The sequence below is a fragment of the Pelmatolapia mariae genome, linkage group LG10_11 (assembly GCF_036321145.2).
Source record: "Pelmatolapia mariae isolate MD_Pm_ZW linkage group LG10_11, Pm_UMD_F_2, whole genome shotgun sequence".
NCBI classification, from domain to species: Eukaryota; Metazoa; Chordata; class Actinopteri; order Cichliformes; family Cichlidae; genus Pelmatolapia; species Pelmatolapia mariae.
Genome location: NC_086236.1, coordinates 697,093 through 719,593, shown reverse-complemented (window position 1 = coordinate 719,593; position 22,501 = coordinate 697,093). Strand labels below are relative to the sequence as shown.

The 22,501-nt window shown below is 46.8% G+C and overlaps 3 protein-coding genes across 5 annotated transcripts; all 3 read right to left on the bottom strand.

The window, feature by feature from the left end:
* Positions 1-336: 336 nt before the first annotated feature.
* LOC134635828 (cysteine-rich and transmembrane domain-containing protein 1-like) lies at positions 337-5,043 on the bottom strand. 2 transcript variants are annotated; one of them, XM_063485410.1, is made up of 6 exons: positions 4,876-5,043; positions 4,157-4,255; positions 1,984-2,027; positions 1,587-1,732; positions 1,086-1,253; positions 337-1,005 (listed from the first exon to the last, which is right to left on the bottom strand). In XM_063485410.1, the coding sequence occupies exons 2-6, from the start codon at positions 4,224-4,226 to the stop codon at positions 999-1,001; spliced, it is 435 nt and encodes a 144-aa protein (XP_063341480.1). In that variant the 5' UTR covers positions 4,227-4,255; positions 4,876-5,043; the 3' UTR covers positions 337-998. The 2 variants fall into 2 exon arrangements, with proteins under 2 accessions (XP_063341480.1, XP_063341481.1); XM_063485411.1 differs by having other exon boundaries at positions 1,086-1,229; positions 1,624-1,732; positions 4,876-5,029.
* A 562-nt stretch (positions 5,044-5,605) lies between these two features.
* Positions 5,606-20,911, bottom strand: apbb3 (amyloid beta (A4) precursor protein-binding, family B, member 3). Of its 2 annotated transcripts, none has more exons than XM_063485375.1 (12): positions 20,543-20,911; positions 15,367-15,530; positions 15,225-15,283; positions 14,585-14,633; positions 10,369-10,518; positions 10,127-10,254; positions 8,546-8,660; positions 8,353-8,434; positions 8,175-8,258; positions 7,495-7,610; positions 7,236-7,415; positions 5,606-7,057 (listed from the first exon to the last, which is right to left on the bottom strand). In XM_063485375.1, exons 1-12 carry the CDS (start codon positions 20,589-20,591, stop codon positions 6,797-6,799), a joined length of 1,437 nt encoding a protein of 478 aa, XP_063341445.1. In that variant the 5' UTR covers positions 20,592-20,911; the 3' UTR covers positions 5,606-6,796. The 2 variants fall into 2 exon arrangements, with proteins under 2 accessions (XP_063341445.1, XP_063341446.1); XM_063485376.1 differs by having other exon boundaries at positions 15,225-15,280.
* LOC135933646 (uncharacterized) lies at positions 10,765-13,353 on the bottom strand (the record flags this gene model as incomplete). The annotated part of the gene is made up of 1 exon (XM_065471770.1): positions 10,765-13,353. A coding segment is annotated over exon 1 (2,547 nt), but the record flags the coding sequence as incomplete, so codon positions are not given.
* Positions 20,912-22,501: the final 1,590 nt, after the last annotated feature.

Genomic DNA, 22,501 nt, shown 5'->3' with positions numbered 1-22,501 from the left:
TGTGAAACAAATGAAGTTTTCCACAAAGTCAGCGTGAAAAAATAAAAATGAATTTCTGACCCTGAAAAATGTATTGTAGTTCTTCCTTATTTAATGGTGATGGATTCATATTATTCATGTTTTGTTTTCTAAGAAACAAAGTTTGACTTCATACATGATTTTAAAAAATGAACAAAATCAACACAGGAAATGCATTCATAGGACAACATAACAAATGTTCTTCACTATAATTAAAATGTTTTTGAATTAATAAAATGACATTTATAAAGTGACTATTAGAAGTAAGCAATCGTCAGTGCATCAACACAGAGCTGATGAAATGATATTAACTGAACAGATGGAAAACAAAGTAAAACTTTATTTGACTGAATCCGTCTGCAGAAGGCAGAAGATTGACAGCAGGCTAAACCAATCAGAGGAGGGCAGTCCTGTAAACACCATCACATACTTCATATATAAAATAAAGAGTTTTTACCTCATGTTTGCAGTCCTTGAATAAAAGTTCAAACCTTATCAGTTATTTATGCTGAGTAGCTTTTCAAATACAGTTTCTGTTATCACAAACACATGAAATAAAAACCCTGAAGAAACTCCATTTAGCATTTAATATGAACAAAGATGCATTAAAAGTTTATTTAACAGAGTGCAGATGAAATACACGAGTGTGTAATAAAGCTGGACCCTAACCCTAAACATCAAACCCAAACTGACTTTACATAAAACTGTGTTTCTGGAGTTCAGTCAATTTGTACATTAACATCTTAAAACAAACAAACAGCAAATATTTTGATTATTACTGAAGAATTAAAATAAAAACTGGCAACAAAAACATGAATATTTGTATTTTAATCATTTCAGAAGTCAAGAGAGAGCCAAGAGTGACGGTGGCGAGTTCATCATCAAATGCTGAACAAACTTCCATCCATCTTTATTAGGGTCACAGGGGGTGGAGCCTATCCCAGCTACACGGGGGAGAGGCGCTGTACACCTGTACAGGTCTACAGCCTGTCGCAGGAGAAACATAAAAACATAAAAACAGTTTGGTGTTGATGAGAAAATCAAACTTGAACTGTTTGATTTCATACCTGCTGTGTGACGGGAGGTCAGAGGTCAGCAGAGGTGCTGAGTCAGCAGGTCCCAGAGGCAGCAGCAGCACAGGAGAGTCGAGCACGCCGCCAGACATGACTTCCTGCCGCCGCCCCGATCCTGCTGCTGATCCACCACGTAAACTGGAAGGACAGGAAGTCACATGACTGCAGGATGCATACCCAGTATAACAATCAATTATGACGGCTCTACATGCACAGTTCTTTCTATTTTGGGATCCGTATGATGTCATAGAGAGGAGAAATCCTTGTATGGCCAGCAGAGAAGCCCCGCCTCCTGTTTGTGAGGGACAGCCAATCAGAAAACCTTGTTTTTCTTGTTTTATATGTATTTATTTGTTCATGACGACTCAGACTCAGAGCTGCTGAGGTGGTCTGAGCATGTGCAGAGGAGGGAGGGTGGAGGCTGAGGATGGAGGAGAACAGGAAGATTTTTCCCCACTATGACACGTAAACACAGAACTCTGTGTTTGTGCTGACCCTGCCTGAGCTCTCTGTATCGTGACCTTTGACCTGCCTGCGTGTTTCGGTGGGTATGAGGCCCCTGATTGGCCCCCAAAGGTGCTCTGTGGGGTCATCGGAGCCATGTAACCTGGATGTTCATGGTAATAGGACTGAGGGAAGGTCTGCAGAGGAAACACATGTGGTTACCATAGTAACACCGATGGTCATGTGACAGTTCGTTAATTTGAAGAAAAATTTTATTTTCATGCAGTCAAAGAATTTTTAAATCCTAAAACTGAAAAGAGGCTGATATCCATGATGAGGTCATAAGTTTGTTTTTCTGGTTCATAAACAACGCAGAAATACAAAACCAGAAGCTTCATAATCTCTGAGTGATGAGCCTCAGGATGCTGCAGCAGTGCATGCTGGGTACCTGGTACGGAGAGCTGGGGAAGACGCCAGGCTGACAGGCGAGAGCTGTAAAGAAACAACAGGATCAATACTTAAACCTGGAGCCTGAGAAATGAAAACACCTGATTGGCTCAGATTCTGCAGGTTTCCTGATCTGAATTCTTCTCTCCCAGCAGCCTGTGAACGCACCTCAGCCACCTGTGTGCCCGCTTCCACCCTGCTCCACACCCTGTATCCTCCCTGCTCCACCCTCCTTCCTCCTCCACCCTGCTCCTCCCGTGTGAGTAAAGGCAGAAGAAGCTCATCACATAACTAAACTTTAATTAATGACTTTAATAAAGGCTGTTGCTGCGGCAGTGATGGCCAGTGTTGGTCAAGTTACTTGAAAAAAGTAATTAGTAATTAATTACCAGTGATGGGAATAATGACGTTACTAACGGCGTTACTTTTTTCAGTAACGAGTAATCTAACTAATTACTATTCCTATCGTTACAACGCCGTTACAGTTACTAACAAGAAAATGCGGTCCGTTACTATTTTTCAACAAACAGACGGTTGAAGCTGTGTTCAGCTTACCGCATCTTGTACCAGCTGCAGGAAGTAGCTGTAAGTAATCTGGGCGCTACAGCTTTAAGCAGCTGCGCGCTCCCGCGGACGGCAATCACGATCACTGTCTAGCACAACACCTGGAGCTCAGGGGGCAAAACAATCGCATGAGTGCTGCTGTTTGACTGAGGAAGAATAAAGTAGTCGTGGTAAGCCAATCACACGACCACTTAAAGACAAAGCAACAAGGTGACATATACCAGTTTTAAATTGTGTTGATAGGCCACGTAAAACCAGAGTCATGATAAACAAGATATACGCAGCGTTTTTCCCTCAATAGTTTCGTCACGTTTACTAAGGACAGCGCAGCGAGACCTCTCTGCTTATGACCAAAACAAAAAACAAAACAACAACCTGGACCCCAGAGGGTTAAACATTTTTTTAAAGTAACGCAATAGTTACTTTTCAAGTAATTAATTGCTTTTAGAATCTTGTAACTCAGTTACTAACTCAGTTACTTTTTTTGAAGAAGTAACTAGTAACTATAATTAATTACTTTTTCAAAGTAACTTGGCCAACACTGAATTACTGTTTACTTCTCTATAAAAGTAATCCTGTTACTTTACTGATTACTTATTTTCAAAGTAATTAGCTACTTTGTTACTTAGTTACTTTTAAAAAACCTGAATATGTAAACAACCTGATGGATCTTTCAGCACAATTCTACTTTTTCTGCATAATCCATCATATAAATGTAATCAAATGAAAAAGTCTCTTTTTAAAATGTGTTTTATTAGTTTTAATCTTTTAGCTTTATCCACATCGCATCAAGCAATTATATACAACAGTCTTTGACTTGAAGAACATTTAAACCTATTTTCTGCACATTCCAGCAGATAAAATAAAATCATTTTTGTGTTTACACTCTTTCAAAGCAGAAAATAAATCAACTCAAAGACTCAGCAGCTCTGAGTCCTGTCGCTCTTAAATCTGTTATACTCCTGCTCCTGTATAGCAGGAGTGGGGCGGGTGGAGGTTTGCCCTGGTGCAGGTGTGTCACAGCCGTCATGTCAGTGGGAGGATCCGGGAGTTTCTCTGTAAATGTCACATTCCCGTGGCAGCGCACTCGCTGCTTGCTCGGACCTTTAGGGGTTTTTTTCGCTGTAAAAAGAAGTTTTCTTCCCACGCAGTGAGCAGCGGACGCTAATGTTTTTGTCACTTTTTACGGAATCAAACTCAAAGTAAGGTCAGTACTTCCACGCTTTAACGCTGCACGCTCATACTCTCTCACACTCGATATATTATCCATTGTTGATCTGCACACAGCTGTTGCCACGAACGTCGCACTCGCTTACGTCACTGTCATGAGACACTCTCGCAAAATGAATCACGGGTTAGTAACGCAGTAACGCAGCGTGCTTACGGGAAGGTAACAGTAATCTAATGACCTTTTTTCCAATGGTAATCCCTTACTTTACTCGTTACTTGAAAAAAGTAATCTCATTACAGTAACGCGTTACTTGGTGATGGCACATGCCAACCTTTGACCTCTGTGGCTGAACATGAAGCCAGTTTTGTGTCTTTCAGAGTAAAACTTGTGCAGCACTGTTGTACACAGGAAGTAATCTCAAAGATAAAAGAGGACAGACCTGGAGAGAAGGCGGGGGCCGAGGGTCCCTCAGGGAAGTGAGGACGGTACGGCGGAGGCTCGGCGCTCATCCTGGAGGGACGGTCGGCTGATGGTGTTGCTGTAGGAGAGGAGAGCAGAGACACTGAGCGGCTGTCTGGGCGTGGATGCTGTGCTGACGCGTCTCATGATTCAGAGTCAGGTCAGTGAACGCTGCCTCACAGCTCCATAATCCAATCTGCTCCCACAGACCTCCACCTCTCTGTCAACACTGCTTTTATTCACGCTCAGGATTGTTGGTGTCAGCTGAGCCTTATTTACCGTCTGCATAGCACAAAACTTCCAGCTGAGACACAAAGAAGCTTTCAGATGTTTGAACAGGGACTCAATGTTTCCCATAATTACTTCAGAGCTTCAGTTTAGTCGTCATTACTTTATTATCAGACAACTTTTATTTTAACCAAATAACCAGACTCCATTCACAAATCCTGCAATTTAAGGTTTTAGAAGCAATCCTAAGAATTCCAAACTAATTCATTTTACACTTCTAGAATTTTACAGTTTCAAAGTGTCGTCTCTTCAATTCGTCTCTGTTTAACCCGCCTCACTGCAAAAAAACGTCAGAATCCAGGAAACTTTGACCTCAGTCTGCTGCCCGCCTGTTAGAAACATGCAGTCATCACAGAGCCTTTAAACGTGTGGTTTTTAAATGGAGTCTGGTGTGACAGAATCTGAACTCACCTTCCAGCTGAAGACAAACTTCTGCTAAATCATTGATTTTCTCTCCGGTGAGCTGACCGACGGACTGAGGAGAGCAGACAGCTGTCAGAGGCAGAGGAGGTGAAGTCAGAGGTCTCCTCCTCCTGCTCCTCCTCCTCCTCCTCCTGCTCCTCCTGCTCCTGCTCCACTGATGATGGCTTCCTGTTTGTTTTTCCTGCAGGGTTTGGGCTCAGACTGGTTCACAGGAAGCCAAATAAAGTCTGCAGCTTTCAGGAGTCACCCTGGAAACAGCTTCAGAGATATCTGCTCATACAAACTGATCACTGATCAATAACATTCAGCCTCATCTCTTTATTTTTTTTGTTGATAATTTATCATCTTTGAACGTATTTTAATTTTACAATATTTTTCATTTTTGGTTCTGTTTTTCTGTCTTTTTTACATTTTTAATATTTTATTTTTCACTTTTTTAACTGTTTCTATTTTTTATTATTTTGTTATTTGTTTTCTTTGTTTTACACAAACAATAATAATATTGATTTTTCTTTTCCATTACATGTGTTATTGTTTCATTGATAATAATGTTTTACATTTTTTATTAATAAGATTTATTATTTTATTAATATTTTTATTATTTGTATGATTTTTCTGTGCTTACTTTTAAAATATTTTACATTTTTTACATTTTTATTTAATTTAATGTGTAAAAAAGAATACAATTTCTTTAAACAGCTGTTGCTTGAGTTTCATACAAGAAAAAAATGTTTTTATCAGTTTATTATTGGTTCATTTATACATGACATCATTGATCACTTTTACTGCAAAGAAACACAACGACAGCCTGTCAGACGCTCAGAAACTCAATCTTACCTAATAACAGTAAATACAGCACAGCTTCTATTTAAGGGTATGTCAGCCAATCAGGAAGCAGAAGGAGAGTCAGATGTCACTGTGGGCGTGGCATTTGTTTCAGTTCATGCCTGCATGCAAACTGCTGCTTTCAGCACAGGAAACAGGCCAGTTTATCTTCAGTCTGTGTCTCCAGCACGTGTTTGTCGCCCTCTGGTGGCCGAGTTAGTCAGTGCAGCTTTAAAACACGATGCCTAAATAATGAAGCTCAAAGCAGAACAAACAGACACGTCTCTACAGTTATTGCTACGTGTCCTCTGTTTACAGGAAGTCTTCCTCCACCCGGGCTTTGGATGTGAAGCGGTCCTTTTTACTAACGTGGGCTGATTTTCACTGTTACCCTTTGAGCCGATCGCCACCTCCTCTGCTCCTCCCTCGTTTGTGCTTGTAGTGGTGACAGACCCTGGAGAGCCGCACAGAGTTCAGGTGAGGCTGTGGCAGTCACACACAGTGACTGATGATGTTACCTCTCAAATCAAACGCCTCACAATTAATCTGATGATGGAAACTTGATCCAAATCCACTAAGAGGAGCAGGTGTGACTCCGCCCCTCGAGGGGAGGAGCTATGACGACAGGAAACAGGAAACAAGAAACAGAACTTCAGTTACGAATCATAACCTCTATGTGCACAGATGGAGCTGAAGGGGTCAAAGGTCAGGGCTCAGCCTTGTTTATGGTGTGGATGGATGTTTTCAGCGATGAACCTGCTAGCCTTTAAACTTTCGGACGTGTTGGTGGAGGTATTGATCGACTTTGATTGATAAATTCATCCTTCACTCATCCTGCTGATCGCCTGCACCAACAGGTGAGGCTGAATCACAGCGACTGATTCAGGTGTGTTTGTGGTCCTTTGGCAAGCATCGTGTTCTGGAGTTGCTGGTGATGTCACTCAGCCAGGCGGACCACCAGAGCCCTATGTGCAGAGTTCAGCCAATCAGAGGCCGGTCTGGAGGCCCAATGTGGTCAGGGGCAACATATCTGGAGAATCAGCGACACTAACCCCTGTGGGCTCTGGTGGTCCCGCCTTCATCATTAGGACGTGGCGGCCTGTTTGTTGCGGAAAGTTTCAAAAAACGCCATCATGCCCTTCCTCACACTGCTGCTGCTGCCGTTACCCTTCGCCATCCTCTGCGCCATCATGCTGGAGCTGCTGCTGCCATGGTGACGGGATGTGAGGGGAGGGAAGGCAGCGCCGTCCATGGAGTTGGCCCGTTTCACCTTTGACGGGTTTGCACGCCATGATTTGGTCCTTGGGGGAGGAGTCTGAGCCACCAGACACTTCTGATACTGGACCTGAAGGAGCAACAGCAGCCAACAATATTCATCAATATTTATCCAATATATCAACAAACCTCCAAGAACAAAACTCTGTTCTTGGAGGTTAATCTGACTTTTCTCTTTGAAACAGACTGTAAGATATCAGAGTGTAAATCAGGTGATCAGTGTCATGTCAGTGACCTGCATTTCTCACCATGCACGCAGCCTGGACGGCCTCGGAGATGATCCCAGCGTCCGGTTCACACCAGAACACGTGACATTCAAACTGCTGCGTGCCGCCGTCCACGATCACTGCGAAGGTGTGGCTGTCATGACCGACGCCCAGAAAGGTGAGGAAGCGTACCTGACACTCCCAGAAGGGCTCGTCGCCTTCCTGTCAGCACGAGAGGAGGAGGGTTAAACACAGCCATGATGACCTTTGACTTGAGGTCTATGTGCATCGAGGACTGTACCTCTCCTTTCCACAGGGACAGGACGTTATCGGTGACGTGGATCACCGTCGGCTCCCAGTCGTCTCGGTCTGTGGAGTTCATGATGCTTTCTATCGCTCGGTTCAACACCTCCATACCTGCGACATACATCAGCGACCTTTAACCTTTTAATCACACAATATACTCCTTTAAGAAAACACTCCTACTGGTTACACTAAACATTCACAGAGGTGTTTTTTTCCACGGAGGCCCCTCCTGATTGGAGACCTCGACAGAGGTCCTTCTGCTCAGTGTTGAGAAGATTTCTTTCCTAAGCATGGACATAATTCTGCAATCGTCCACGTCAGATGTTCTCTGTGGTGCTTCAGGCCTGTTTCAGGTCGCTCACCTGATCCGTGCATTTCCAGGTTTCATGACCAGGACTCACCTGGTCTCATGTTGTTACTTTGGAAGCTCTGAAAATGGGAGCTGTGTATAAAAATGATCCTAAATAATTAGAGCAGTATTTTGTTAAGTTGCTTGACTTAAAGCTGAAAGTCTGCATCATGGTCGTCTGAATGATGGTGGTGATGTGTCATTGACCACCTGTATGTGTGTGCTGTACATGAGTGTATATCATGGTCCAAAGCACCAGTGTTTCCAGTGAATGCATATTAATGGTTGAGCTCAGCCCAGGTGTGACAGGTGTGTTTATGTCCTACCCATGGCTCGCGACACCGGCAGGTTGCCGATGTACTGGACCTCAAACTTCTGCACCTGCTGCCGCACTGCCTCCAGAAACTCCACTGAAACAACAGCAAGATCAGTAATCAGCTAAAATTTGTGCAGAACCAATCAGAGCGCAGCGTCTACACTAAGGACGCACAGCAGGTGACTCACCTTGTCTCGGCAGGTCCTCAGGTGAGATGCTCTCCATGGTCAGGGAGCGGGACGGCCTCATCAGGGCCTTCTCAGACATCATCTAAACACAGAGTGTGGAGAAGTAAAAAACGCTGATGACCCTCAGCTGTCCAGCTGACCCACAGCTGCAGGTGACCCTCAGATGTGGGTGACCTTGAGCTCCTCCACTGACCTTTGAGCACATCTCATGCAGCGCCGTGGCGATGGCTTTGGCTGGAGCGTCGCAGCGAAACACGTGACACTTCAGCACACAGCTGTCCTTATCCCCCGCCACGAAAGCAAAGTCCCTGAATGCACCACACACACAGCGGACCAATCAGGTGGTGATCAGCAGCTGAACTCAATAAATGACCCTGACATGTGGAGGAGGCTGTGAGTGTAAGGGTAGTGGTTTACCTGTCCCTGCCCAGGTGTGAGGGGGGCGTGGCAAAGAAACACAGAGAGTTAGTGTAAACAAACCGAAGCATGCAGGAGCACAAACCTGGGGTCCGTTCTTCGTACCTCGCTTACTACATCCAAGATCAAATCATCGCGCCAACTTTGAGCTCGCTAATCCGGTTCTCCGAACACACCTGTTGTTGACGATTAGTATAGCTGGATGAAGTAATGTGAGATCACTGGGTGGCTTAAAAGGGGCTACGCATCGATAGTAGAAACATTGATCGGCAACCCTGTGATTGGTCGGCGAAGATGTCGAAGGAGCGCGCTCAGTATTTCACGGCAGCAGAGCAAGAACTCTTGATTGAGGGATTTCAGGAGTTTCAGAGTTTAATTAAAACGCAGGGGAACACTGCAAAGGCTGCAAAAGCAAGGAGAGAGGGCTGGCAGAAAGTTGCTGACAAATTAAACTCGTAAGTAATTTATTATATTATATTACATCATATCCTCTTTCACATTAGCGCCATAACAGGACCCACTAGAACATGGGAACAAGTAAAAGTGAAATATAAGAATATTCTACAGAATGGTAATATTTAACACTTATATTGCTTTTAGTCTCTCGAAAAGAGACCCTGCAATAATCTGTTTGTTTGTAAATAATACCCTCACGGGAAAATCGATATCTCTCTATGAGCACACTGTCGCGCTGAGCTAAAGGATCCTGTCTATCCCACAATATACGCTGAATTCTGTAAACCCTCCTTATCAATCTTGCACCTTCCGCAATGGGTTGCTCGCGTACAAACGGACAGGACATGGCTGCGACAGACTTCCCAAATCCACCTTCGCTTTTATAGCCGTGGTCTCTCATCTTGATTACACGAAGTAATTTACTATTACTACTCTAAAATATGAATTACATCTGAAATAATCAAATACATGAAATAGAATGATTAATAGTACATTTCCTTTTTTTAGGAAATGACCTGTATGTATCTGTATGACATCAATAAAAGAATCAAATACTGCATTATCTTTAGTTACATTGATAATATTTATTTATGGAAAAACAGTGGAGAAATATCGCTGTTGCTTTCGTATAACTGCAGCGGACATACCTGAGTGGCCGCGATCTAATCCTGTTTACATAAAGTAAACCTGCTCCCAAGCAGGTTTACGCTTACGGATCTGTTGCTATGACAGCAAGTCCAAGATGAGCTTCGGAGAACCGAACGATCCAAGATCACGCCAAATCGTCAACATTCAAATCCGGCTAACTTACTTAGCGAGGTACGAAGAACGGGCCCCAGGAGTTCAGCTCAGCGAAGCACAAACACAGGAAGCGGGGAAATACGCTCTCTGATTGGCTCACCTGCCATTGTTGCAGCCCACCCCCCAAACACGGATATTGATGATTGGCTGACAGTGCAGGGGGGTGTGGTCTAATGGGTCCAACAGGGTCAGGGTGTCTTTTTTCAGAACTAGGATCATCTCGCGGCCCTGCAGACAGACAGGTGGATAGACAGGTGCATCAAACCCACTGATAAACAGGTTCCACAGGACACATGTGCACATCCTGCATCCTGCCACAGGAGGGCAGCAGAGGTGTCTCACCTCCCCCCAGGCACCCAGCCGGTCCCTCTGCTCGGGGCTGCTGCAGTGAGACAGCTGCTGGATGACGTTACTGACAGCGAGGCTGCTGCGACCAGGAGAAAGGTCCTCCTCCTCCACCTGCAGCCAGCCAAGGGAGCGCACGGCAAAACACTGGACAGGTGGAGGGGGAGACATGTAGAGGGGGAGAGAGGTGGAGTGGAAGAGCAGTGGAGACGTGTGGAGGTGGAGAATGGTGGAGAGAGGTGGAGGGGGAGACGGGTGGAGGGGGAGAGAGGTGGAGGGGGCAGAGGTGGAGAGGGAGACAGGTGGAGGGGGAGAAAGGTGGAGGGGGAGACATGTGGAGGTGGAGAGAGGTGGAGAGAGGTGGAGGGGGAGACATGTGGAGGTGGAGAGGGAGACAGGTGGAGGGGGAGAAAGGTGGAGGGGGAGACATGTGGAGTGGGAGACGGGTGGAGGGGGAGACAGGTGGAGGGGGGGAGAGGTGGAGGGGGAGACAGGTGGAGAGGGAGACATGTGGAGGGGAAGAAAGGTGGAGGGGGAGAGAGGTGGAGGGGAAGAAAGGTGGAGGGGGAGACAGGTGGAGAGGGAGACATGTGGAGGTGGAGAGAGGTGGAGAGAGGTGGAGGGGGAGACATGTGGAGGTGGAGAGAGGTGGAGGGGGAGAGGTGGAGAGGGAGACAGGTGGAGGGGGAGAAAGGTGGAGGGGGAGACATGTGGAGGTGGAGACGGGTGGAGGGGGAGACAGGTGGAGGGGGGGAGAGGTGGAGAGGGAGACGGGTGGAGGGGGAGACAGGTGGAGGGGGAGACAGGTGGAGAGGGAGACATGTGGAGGGGAAGAAAGGTGGAGGGGGAGAGAGGTGGAGGGGAAGAAAGGTGGAGGGGGAGACAGGTGGAGAGGGAGACATGTGGAGAAGAAGAAAGGTGGAGGGGAAGAAAGGTGGAGGGGGAGAGAGGTGGAGGGGGAGACAGGTGGCGAGGAAGACAGGTGGAGGGGGAGAGAGGTGGAGGGGGAGACATGTGGAGAGGGAGACAGGTGGAGGGGGAGAGAGGTGGAGGGGGAGACAGGTGGAGGGGGAGACAGGTGGAGGGGGAGAAAGGTGGAGGGGGAGACATGTGGAGGTGGAGAGAGGTGGAGAGAGGTGGAGGGGGAGACATGTGGAGGTGGAGAGAGGTGGAGTGGGGAGAGGTGGAGAGGGAGACAGGTGGAGGGGGAGAAAGGTGGAGGGGGAGACATGTGGAGTGGGAGACGGGTGGAGGGGGAGACAGGTGGAGGGGGGGAGAGGTGGAGAGGGAGACAGGTGGAGGGGGAGAGAGGTGGAGGGGGAGACAGGTGGAGAGGGAGACATGTGGAGGGGAAGAAAGGTGGAGGGGAAGACAGGTGGAGGGGGAGAGAGGTGGAGGGGGAGACAGGTGGAGAGGGAGACAGGTGGAGGGGGAGAGAGGTGGAGGGGGAGACAGGTGGAGAGGGAGACATGTGGAGGGGAAGAAGGGTGGAGGGGGAGACGGGTGGAGGGGAAGAAAGGTGGAGGGGGAGAGAGGTGGAGGGGGAGACAGGTGGAGGGGGAGACATGTGGAGAGGAAGAAAGGTGGAGGGGGAGAGAGGTGGAGGGGGAGAGAGGTGGAGGGGGAGAGAGGTGGAGGGGGAGACAGGTGGCGAGGAAGACAGGTGGAGGGGGAGAGAGGTGGAGGGGGAGACATGTGGAGAGGGAGACAGGTGGAGGTGGAGACGGGTGGAGGGGGAGACAGGTGGAGGGGGGAGAGGTGGAGAGGGAGACGGGTGGAGGGGGAGACAGGTGGAGGGGGAGACAGGTGGAGGGGGAGACATGTGGAGAGGAAGAAAGGTGGAGGGGGAGAGAGGTGGAGGGGGAGAGAGGTGGAGGGGGAGACAGGTGGCGAGGAAGACAGGTGGAGGGGGAGAGAGGTGGAGGGGGAGACATGTGGAGAGGGAGACAGGTGGAGGGGGAGAGAGGTGGAGGGGGAGACAGGTGGAGGGGGAGACGGGTGGAGGGGGAGACGGGTGGAGAGGGAGACATGTGGAGGGGGAGAGGTGGAGGGGGAGAGAGGTGGCGAGGGAGACGGGTTGGGGTGGAGAGAGGTGGCGAGGGAGACATGTGGAGGTGGAGAGAGGTGGAGGGGGAGACATGTGGAGGTGGAGACAGGTGGAGGTGGAGACAGGCGGAGGGGGAGACATGTGGAGGTGGAGAGAGGTGGAGGGGGAGACATGTGGAGGTGGAGAGAGGTGGAGGGGGAGACATGTGGAGGTGGAGAGAGGTGGAGGGGGAGACATGTGGAGGTGGAGAGAGGTGGAGGTGGAGACAGGCGGAGGGGGAGACATGTGGAGGTGGAGAGAGGTGGAGGGGGAGACATGTGGAGGGGGAGAGAGGTGGAGGGGGAGACATGTGGAGGTGGAGACAGGTGGAGGTGGAGACAGGCGGAGGGGGAGACATGTGGAGGTGGAGAGAGGTGGCGAGGGAGACATGTGGAGGTGGAGACAGGTGGAGGTGGAGACAGGCGGAGGGGGAGACATGTGGAGGTGGAGAGAGGTGGAGGGGGAGACATGTGGAGGTGGAGAGAGGTGGAGGGGGAGACATGTGGAGGTGGAGAGAGGTGGAGGGGGAGACAGGTGGAGGGGGAGACATGTGGAGGGGGAGACAGGTGGAGGGGGAGACATGTGGAGGTGGAGACATGTGGAGGTGGAGAGAGGTGGAGGTGGAGACATGTGGAGGTGGAGACAGGTGGAGGGGGAGAGAGGTGGAGGGGGAGACATGTGGAGAGGGAGACAGGTGGAGAGGGAGACAGGTGGAGGGGGAGAGAGGTGGAGGGGGAGACATGTGGAGAGGGAGACAGGTGGAGGGGGAGAGAGGTGGAGGGGGAGACATGTGGAGAGGGAGATGGGTGGAGGGGGAGAGAGGTGGAGGGGGACACAGGTGGAGGGGGAGACATGTGGAGAGGGAGAGAGGTGGAGGGGGAGAGAGGATGAAGGAGTCAGTAGGTTGTTGGGTGACAGACAGAAACCAGGACACGGAGGCAGAGAGATTAAATCAGATTAATGCTCAACAAAACTGTGGTCGAGAGACATAGACACAAGCAAAGAGAGAGGAAGTGAGATTAGAGCAGATTAGAGCACCAGAATAGATCCTGGACCAACGAGGACCTCTCATCTCTGTGCTCAACACTTTGTTCCAGAAACCTCTCCATCATTTTCATCGTGTTCACACAGGAAGTCAAATGTGCCCTTAATTGACTATGTGCACGAGAAAATGCTAACTTCCTGGTTTGAGACCGGATGTGGGATTGTACATTTCCGGTAGCTTTACTTTGCGTTCAATCGCTACTGCGAAGATATGCTCCAAAATCATGTCCAAAACTCGAAAACGGAAAGATGGCGTTAAGTTACAAAGAGCAGAAGGTGGGAACACTCACCACTGTTGTGTCATAAAAAATCTAATGATCAATTTTGACGTTTAAAGAGTTTAGCTCGATCAGCTGTTTACATCACTCAACACAAGCAGAACTGCATTACTGCATGCAGAAGACACATCGTCCACATTCAGAAGCACATCTCTGTATAGTGACTGGTCTTATGATTTAAACAGGCAAATGTTCAGCATTCAGACTACAGGTGAAGAATAGTCAAACCAGATGTTTCCCCATTATGTCGATATCAGCTAGTCAAGTACACACCTACACAGCATGTTAACAAACCGTGAAAAAAAGCCACACAAAAAATGAATGATTGCTCGTAAGGGTTTCTATACATTAGTATTTACGAAGGGTATGTTGTGACCTTCAGAATTACAGTGGTCCCTCGCTATAACGCGGTTCACCTTTCACCTCGCTGTTTCGCAGATTTTTTAGTGCAAGTTTGCATGCTTTTTTTTTACATCACATTGTGTCCTGCGAGTCGATGAACATCATTTACAGATATATTGGGTAAATGCCCAAAGACATCTATAGAAATGTAAATCGCCGCTTGATTCATTCATTTGCTTAACTTGTTTTGGACCGTAAACAAGGCGCGAATAGGACACCGGAAACAAAGCTCCCCACAGGAGTTTCCGCACCGGAAGTAGCATATGCTAACGTGCACATAGTCAATTTATTACCTGTGTAAATGAACAATAACCACAGGGGGCGCTGTGGCCCCAGTCAGAGTTAAAGTGACAGAGTTTTATTTATTTGACAGAATCAGGTATTATTAATGTTGCTGTCTCACCTTGGAGTCGGGGTCGTGGCTGGTGAGGTCATCTTCATGCCACGAAGACCTGAGAAACAAAAACAGTATCACCTGCACAGGTGCAGAGTGCAAACAGCAGGTCCTCATGATAGAAGAATTACAAGGATCAGCGTGTCCTCATAAGTCTGCAGAACTACAGTGAGGACCAGGGTCGGGGTCCAGGACACACCTGTGGGGATGTTTGTAACATGTGGGGACAGCTGTGAGGGGACTTCAGCTGTACGAGGACGTGTTTACACTGTGAGGACATGTGTCCACTGTGAAGACATGTGTCCACTGTGAGCACATTTCTGCTCTGTGAGGACATTTCTGCTCTGTGAGGACGTGTGTCCACTGTGAGGACATGTGTCCACTGTGAAGACATGTGTCCACTGTGAGCACATTTCTGCTCTGTGAGGACATTTCTGCTCTGTGAGGACATGTGTCCACTGTGAGGACATGTGTCCACTGTGAAGACATGTGTCCACTGTGAGGACATTTCTGCTCTGTGAGGACGTGTGTCCACTGTGAGGACAGCTTAGTCGTCACTCTTTAAAGGACAGCTGAGTGTCCTGGACCTGGACACCTTTAAGCTGTCATGGTGGGAACACATCACCCATACTGCACATGTATGTGTTACCTGCCCTCAGGTGGACCTTCTGTCTCCTTGTTGGAGCTCTGCTGTCCAGCCTCCTCCTGCTGAGACACCACAGAAGAAGAAAAGCCTGAGGTGACCAGGTCACTCTGAGCAGGTTTACTGGAGCAGGTCTGCTTCTTCTCACCTGGGCATCGAGCAGCTGCGGTGTCCCTGTAAGACGGGGATGTTGCCACTGGGTGGCGCCGGTGGGAACGTGCCAGTAGTACGTTCCCGTGGAGTCTTTGATGGTTCTCCAGCCAGAGGGAAGGTCTGGGTCCAGGAGCAGGTTCTGGTCTGTCCAGATGTTGTCTGCAGGGACACAAAGCAGATAAAGGTGAACTGTTTAAAAGACGGAGCAAGCTTCTGGCTCTGAGAACATGGGCGGGGCTTAAACCTGCATTCAATCTGATGGCCACCAGTGGGCGATGTGTGTGGTTCCTGTTCTGTTTATGAGTCGCTCATTTCAGTCACACGTGTGATAGACTGGAGCATCGACAGGAGTACGTTCATTGGCTGACAAACTGTGATCGACTGGTTAGCCAATGAATGTGCGCCTTCACATTTAGACCTGCCCCTCGTCAAAGCAGAGTTCAAAACAGCAAGACCTGCAAAGCTACGTCTGTGTTTTGTATTGTCTATATCAGTAAATATTTTTAACAGCGCCCCCTGCAGGTCACAGCAGTGGATGTAGCTGGCGACCTCAGCCGGCTGCATCGGATCAAAGCAGCTGCCGACATCATCGGAACATGTCTCCCTCTGCTGCATCTGTCACAAACGCCGCATCAGTCAGGCCTCCTGCATCATGCGTGACCGCTCACACCCCTCACACGGACTCTGAACTCCTTCCTCCCATCTGGCGGCAGACGCCATCGCAGCATTGGGGCTCGATCCTCCAGACTGCGGGATAGCTTTTTCCCACAAACCATCAGACTCCTGAACTCACTACCGGCTCCCCCACTCCCCCCCACCACCCACACAAACTGTTTACTGACTCTACTGGACTCCACAGACCACTGCCTTTGTAAATACAGATGCTGCTCTATGGACAGTCCTGCTCATGTTGATCACTTTATGTCACACTGTAAACTGTAAAGCTGCTACGTTGGTTATTTTAAACCACTTCAAAGTCACTTTAAATCTCAGTTGTAAATTTTAGACTGTTATTAACCCTTTTACCTCAAAGTGTACATTTACTCCCCTTACCTCAGTCTCAGAATATATATTTATTCTTCTTATTCGTACTCTTCCTATATTTATTGTTGTTCTTTTGCACTTTATGGAAGTGGAGCCTCATCGTCTCGTTTCTCTATGTACTGAACTGTATATCGCAGAGATGACAATAAAGTTTACTTTGAGTTTGAAAACCCTTGTTGAAGATTTTACAAAATCTTAAATATTCTTAAATTATTTTAGTCTTCTGTTTAATCGACAAACAGACCAACTAGCACCAAGCAACAACGTACCCCATGATGATGATGATGATGAGGAGGAGGAGGAGTGTTACTCCATCCATAAATGTGAGTCAGGGTTCAAATAAAGCACTAGCCACAGTAATCCCATTACTGCACTCATCTCTAATCGTGTTGTCAAACTTCTTTCAGATGTCAAAATGTTCAAATGTTCTGAACTCTGCTTGATGTGCAGAGTTCAGACAAACTGTTCATGCAGTCAAACGTTCAGACGTTTTGTGTGCAGCTCTGTCTGAAACGTGCTGCGTTCACTGTCAGCTCCAGCTTTGAGTCCACAAACTGAGCTCAGACATCCATCGCCTCACAGCTGCTTTAAAGCACCGCTCTGCCCATCATCAGATCAGGTATCGATCCCGGGACATCAGCACTGCCGTCTCGTCCTCTGCAGGTTTACGTCTGCTGCAGAGGACACGTCCATGCACGCTCAGTCAGTGCTGACGCATCACAACTGGATCTGTTCACTTTTAAAGCAACGGCACTTCATTTTAAATTCAATAAAGTGAGCTGTTGCACTTCTGTATAGATACATTTACCAGCTCACTTTTAATGAAAGTGTCCTTTTAAAGGCAGCTGAACGCTCTGTGATTGGCTGCTCTCTGCACTGAGTCACCGATGTTCAGATGTGCGTCCGTGGATCTGAAACTCTTCTCAGGCAGATTCTGAACGAGCTGTTTCTCTGGTTCCCTGCAGGGTCCTGGGTTATTCTGGAGAATCATCACTGAACCTGAACATAAGTTTGTATGTTTCTATGAGCTGTCCCCCGAGCATGGACACGTCCACCACCCTGTGTCCTTCAGTCCTCCTGCTCTGCTAACACACTGCTGACTCTCTGAGCTCTGAATGTTCCTGTTTTATTCCTGATATATCTGTAAAAACTACAACAGGAGAGGCCGACGGTGATCGGAGGTCAGACTGCGTTAGAGGAAGAGAGGAAACCGGAGAAGCTGTGAATAATTAATAAGTGCTCCGAGACACGAGACGCTGAATGGGCTGATTTAAAGACAACGATACGATCAAACTGAGACGGGGAGGCGGGGCCATGCTGCTGACCAGCAGAGCTACAGCCTGAAAGTCGTTCCCACAGCAGCCCGGAGCGCTGGTTGTGTTAGATTTCACTCCATAACTTACCTGACAACACTTACCTGTGATTGGGAGTTTATACACAGATTCAAACGATTCAGAAGTCGACACAGACAAATGAGACACATTCAGTCATGTGGGGCGGGGAATTTAATATTCCTGATATGTAATCACACGTGTTTCAGATTAAGATTAAAGTTTAAAGTCACGCTCATCCAAACCTTTATTTTAGTCTGTTTCCCCAAACAGAGAGAGAGAGACGCCTGCTGAGCATGAACTCAGTCTAAAGCTTTGTCTCATAAATGTTCATGTTGAAGCTTCTGCTGGTTCAGGTCTGGTAGCAGGACTGAGACATCAGTAACGAATAAGATACGAATGTAAGAAATACTTTGATTATCCCGTGTTTGGGAAGTTTCCTTTGAAATAATAATAACAATAATAATAACAATAATAATAACAATAATAATAATAATGTGTTTTATTAAATTACTTTACTTCTGTATTTATGTTCCATCTGTTTTGAGGAATCAGCAGAGAGACTCCATCTGTTGGTCAAAGTTACAAATTTTTGTTATTTTTTGTTTTCTTTTTGTTTGTTCTTTTAAGAAAAAATCAGAGCTTTTTTTATTCATTTTCTAATCTGCATTTGGGATATTATTTTGTACATGTGCGACCTGACTGTTTTAAGTGGTATGAATAATAGAAATGGAACTAATAGTTCAACACTTTATATTTAATGAATTCACATTTACAGTGTTGGGGAGTAATGGAATACATGTACCGTTACGTATTTAAAATACAAAATATGAGTAACTTTATTCCGGCTATGCCCTCTCTATTTTTAGTTTCCACGCCCCAAACAAAACACGCATTAAGAGGCTCTGATGTCTGTGTCTCAATCTCGTGGCCCATGTCACCTCTACTTGCGGCTGCATAATGACGTGAAGAAATATTTTTAAAAATTATTCACAAAAATGATTTAATATGAAGGCAACAGGCAGAGTGTTACAGGCATCGTCCTAAAGCATGTAGCCTGATGGGCAGTGTAGTCCGTGCTGCAGGGAGAATGGACTGCCGTACCTGTGATGTGTCTGTGAGCGAGGGAGGGAGAAAAAGGAAAAGTCCGAGCTGTCACCGAGCAGAAACGGGAGCTGGAAGCATGTAAATATAATAATAACCACTGCAGCCAAGAAGAGTGCCTGACGAGCCCAGTTGTAAGTAAGCTATTAAGACTCGACTGTACACTGTGTTCGTGTTTTCCTCCCAAACAATAAGTTCCGTTGGAGCAGCCTTTCAACGCCTCTCTCTGTCTCTCGCTAGCAAAGTTGACCCAGACAACAAAGTAAAGCTAGTTTTCAGCTACGAGCCCGACACGAACCCGACGTATTAGCCAGAGGTCCCTTTACTACGGTTTGGAGCCGCGGACCTGTTTTATATACGCGCGGAATAGTTTTCTATACGAGATCGCTGCAAAAAGTGCAGCCTTACCTAATGTCCACCTACTGTTACTCATTTATATTAAGATTTAAACATCTAGTTGGTATTGGTATGGAGAGTAACCTTCAGTAATAGCAATAAATCACACAGCAATAGTTCATTCATGTAGTTGTAAAAAGCATGATAATATGATAGGTAATCCAAAGTATTCAGAATATCTCATTGAGTAACGTAACAGAATACGTTACAAGATACATTTTGGGGCATGTAATCTGTAATCTGTAGTGGAATACATTTTAAAAGTAACCTTCCCAACACTGCATATATATGAGAAATGATGGCAGCTCTGGGTCTAATCCAGCCCTGGATACAAACAGGCTGTGACCTGAGCGTCCTGTGTACCGACTGCAGCGGAGCTTTAGCTCATAATGACCCTTTAATAGACATCAGAGTGATGGAGGACAAACACCACCGTCCTTCTTTAGACTTTGTTGTGTCCCTCTGTGTTTTCCTGTCCCTCTCTAAAATGTTTTTGGGCCTAATGAGGACCTCGGAGTGTGTCCTCGTCTGTCCAGCCAATGAGTGTGCCCGAACACCAGAAGGTCAGTCAGTTAGCAAGTAAAGCTAACAAAAAAGGTTGCATTAACAATAGAAACACTGAAGACTATTTCTGCTTATTTTGTTACTTTTCCTCCAATCAGCACTCATATGTTGGTTAGCTGGAAGACTTAAAGTGAGCATTTAGGTTATATACCCAAAATGTTTCACTCCGTGTAGCCACATACCTCCACAAACAAACTCTAGAGCCGTGCTGTGAATCCACTTTAGTAGGCTAGGGCTAACACATGGTATCATGCTAACAGACCCCAAATAACAACAACAACAACAACAAATGTTTTTAAATATCTGTGAACCTGTGTACCCCCTCTCTGCGTCCAGTAATATTTCTGTTTATATTTATAAATGTGACAGCTTAACTTTGACTACAGTGATGGCTGTGCTGACAGATGTTATCTGCTGCAGCTGGATAATCCACGTTGACAATAACTGTGTGAAAGGTGCACCTGCTGGCTACATACATGATGTACTAATGCAGACTGAAGCTAAAGCTCAAAGGTTCAATTATGACAACATGCTAACACAACGAACATAAGCTAACAAGTTTAGAATCATGAGTCTGTGTCAGAGCAGTGAAGCTAAAAGGTCAGAGGTCATGAGATTATGCTAACAGGCTGCAGCTGCAGTGTTGTGGACAAACATGTTAGCAGGTCCTGGTTAGGCAGCAGCATCACCAGGACCCCTGTTTGCATGTATGTGTGATTGTGTGTGTCTTACCATCATAGTTGACTATAATGATGGCCAACATGTAATCCTTGCCCATCATGGCTCCGCCCTCCAATACGTGTGTTCCAATCAGCTGATCACCAACACACACATACACACACACACGCACACACACACACACACACACACGGGCCCAGAGGACGGTTGTTAACGTCTCCTCCTGTTCGCCTCTCTCTCTCTCTCTGTCTGTCTGTCTTTCTCAGTGTCTCTCGTTCCTCCGGCCGTCGCTCTCTCCGACGACACCATCAGTCTTCTTCTTCTCCTCCTTTGTGCTTGCCCAGCGTTTGTCTCTCCCTCGCTTTCCCTCCTCTCTCCCTGATAAAGGATGCTGCTTGTCCTCCTCTCCTCCCTGTCCTCCCTCTCCCTGACTCTCCTCCTCCTGCTGATGTCATCACTCCCCTCCCTCTCCTATCTCACCCTTCACTGTAAAAAACTCAGTGTTATTACTGTGGTCGTGTTCACACAATTTCTGGTAAACAGTCAACTCGAGGCACTTCATATTGTACAGTAGACCCTACAATAATAAATACAGAGAAAAACCCAACAATCATATGACCCCCTATGAGCAAGCACTTTGGAGACAGTGGGAAGGAAAAACTCCCTTTTAACAGGAAGAAACCTCCAACAGAACCAGGCTCAGGGAGGGGCGGGGCCATCTGCTGCGACCTGTTGGGGTGAGAAAAGGAAGACAGGATAAAGACATGCTGTGGAAGAGAGACAGAGATTAATACTCCTCCACGTATGGCAGGAAGTCATCCGTGCCTCAGATTTGGAGGTCTGATTCTCATTCCCGCTGCTTCACACTCGGCTGCAAACCGTTCCAGTGCGAGCTGGAGGCCATCACTCAATGAAGCCAACAGAACCACATTTTTTACAAAAAACAAAGAAGAGACTCTGAGACCACCCAGTGAAGCCTTCAGCCACTTGGCTACGCCTAGACGTTCTGTCCATAAAATTTATGAAGAGAATCTATGACAGAGGGCAGCCCTGGCTGAGTGCAACACCCACTGGAAACCAGTCTGACTTACTGCCGACCACGCGGACCAAGCTCTTGTAACGTTTGTATAAGGATGGAATGGCCTGCTTCAGAGACAGGGATGATAAATACGAACAAGTATCTCTGTCTGGTTTTAGACATCCAGCAGTTAATGTCATCAGTGCAGCTGACAGAGGTCAGATCATCTGCACGGAACAGCAGGAGATGTTGTGGTTCTTTATGATTGTACCAAGTGGGAGCATGTAGAGGTTAAAGAGCAGTGGACCGAGGACAGAACCCTGAGGAACCCCTGACTGGAGTGTGATTACTGCTAACTGAAACAGAAACACTTTGACCGTTAGATATGGTGACAGGCAATTCATTTTGTTTGTTTTCAAATCATTTGCTGAGAAATGAAAGATTATAAATCGTTAGTTATCAGTGGCTCTAAGAGGTGTGACACAGATGTGACAGGTTGGTGGGGTCGAGTACAGAGACTGTAACTGATGAGGAACTTCAGGTGAGAAAGTTTTAAAATGGTCTTGTGGAGTTGAACCTCCGTTTCCTGGATCAAAGTTTGCGTCACTAACAGGAGCACGCTACACGTTTATTAGTTTGACTTTCACAATAAAATACTCCAGAGTTCAACTAATGACTGCATCCAGGTTCATTGGTTTGTTTACGGTCTCGCTCTCTCTTTGGGCGTTTCTCAATATGCGTACTTATGCGTACTTGCGTTCTCGTGTACTCGTGATACGTCATCAGTCGGAGACCAAGTACTGTTCCAATTCGAAGTACGCATCAAGCCGAGAACGCGAAATAAAATAAAAATAAAAGCGTTCTAACATCTCACCTGCTTGTTTTTATTAAGGTATGTACACGTATGTACATGTACACTATTTTTATTAATAGAGGTTTCACTACTGAGGTTAAACATGATATATAAGTCACTTAGATCACTTCTAAATGTTAAT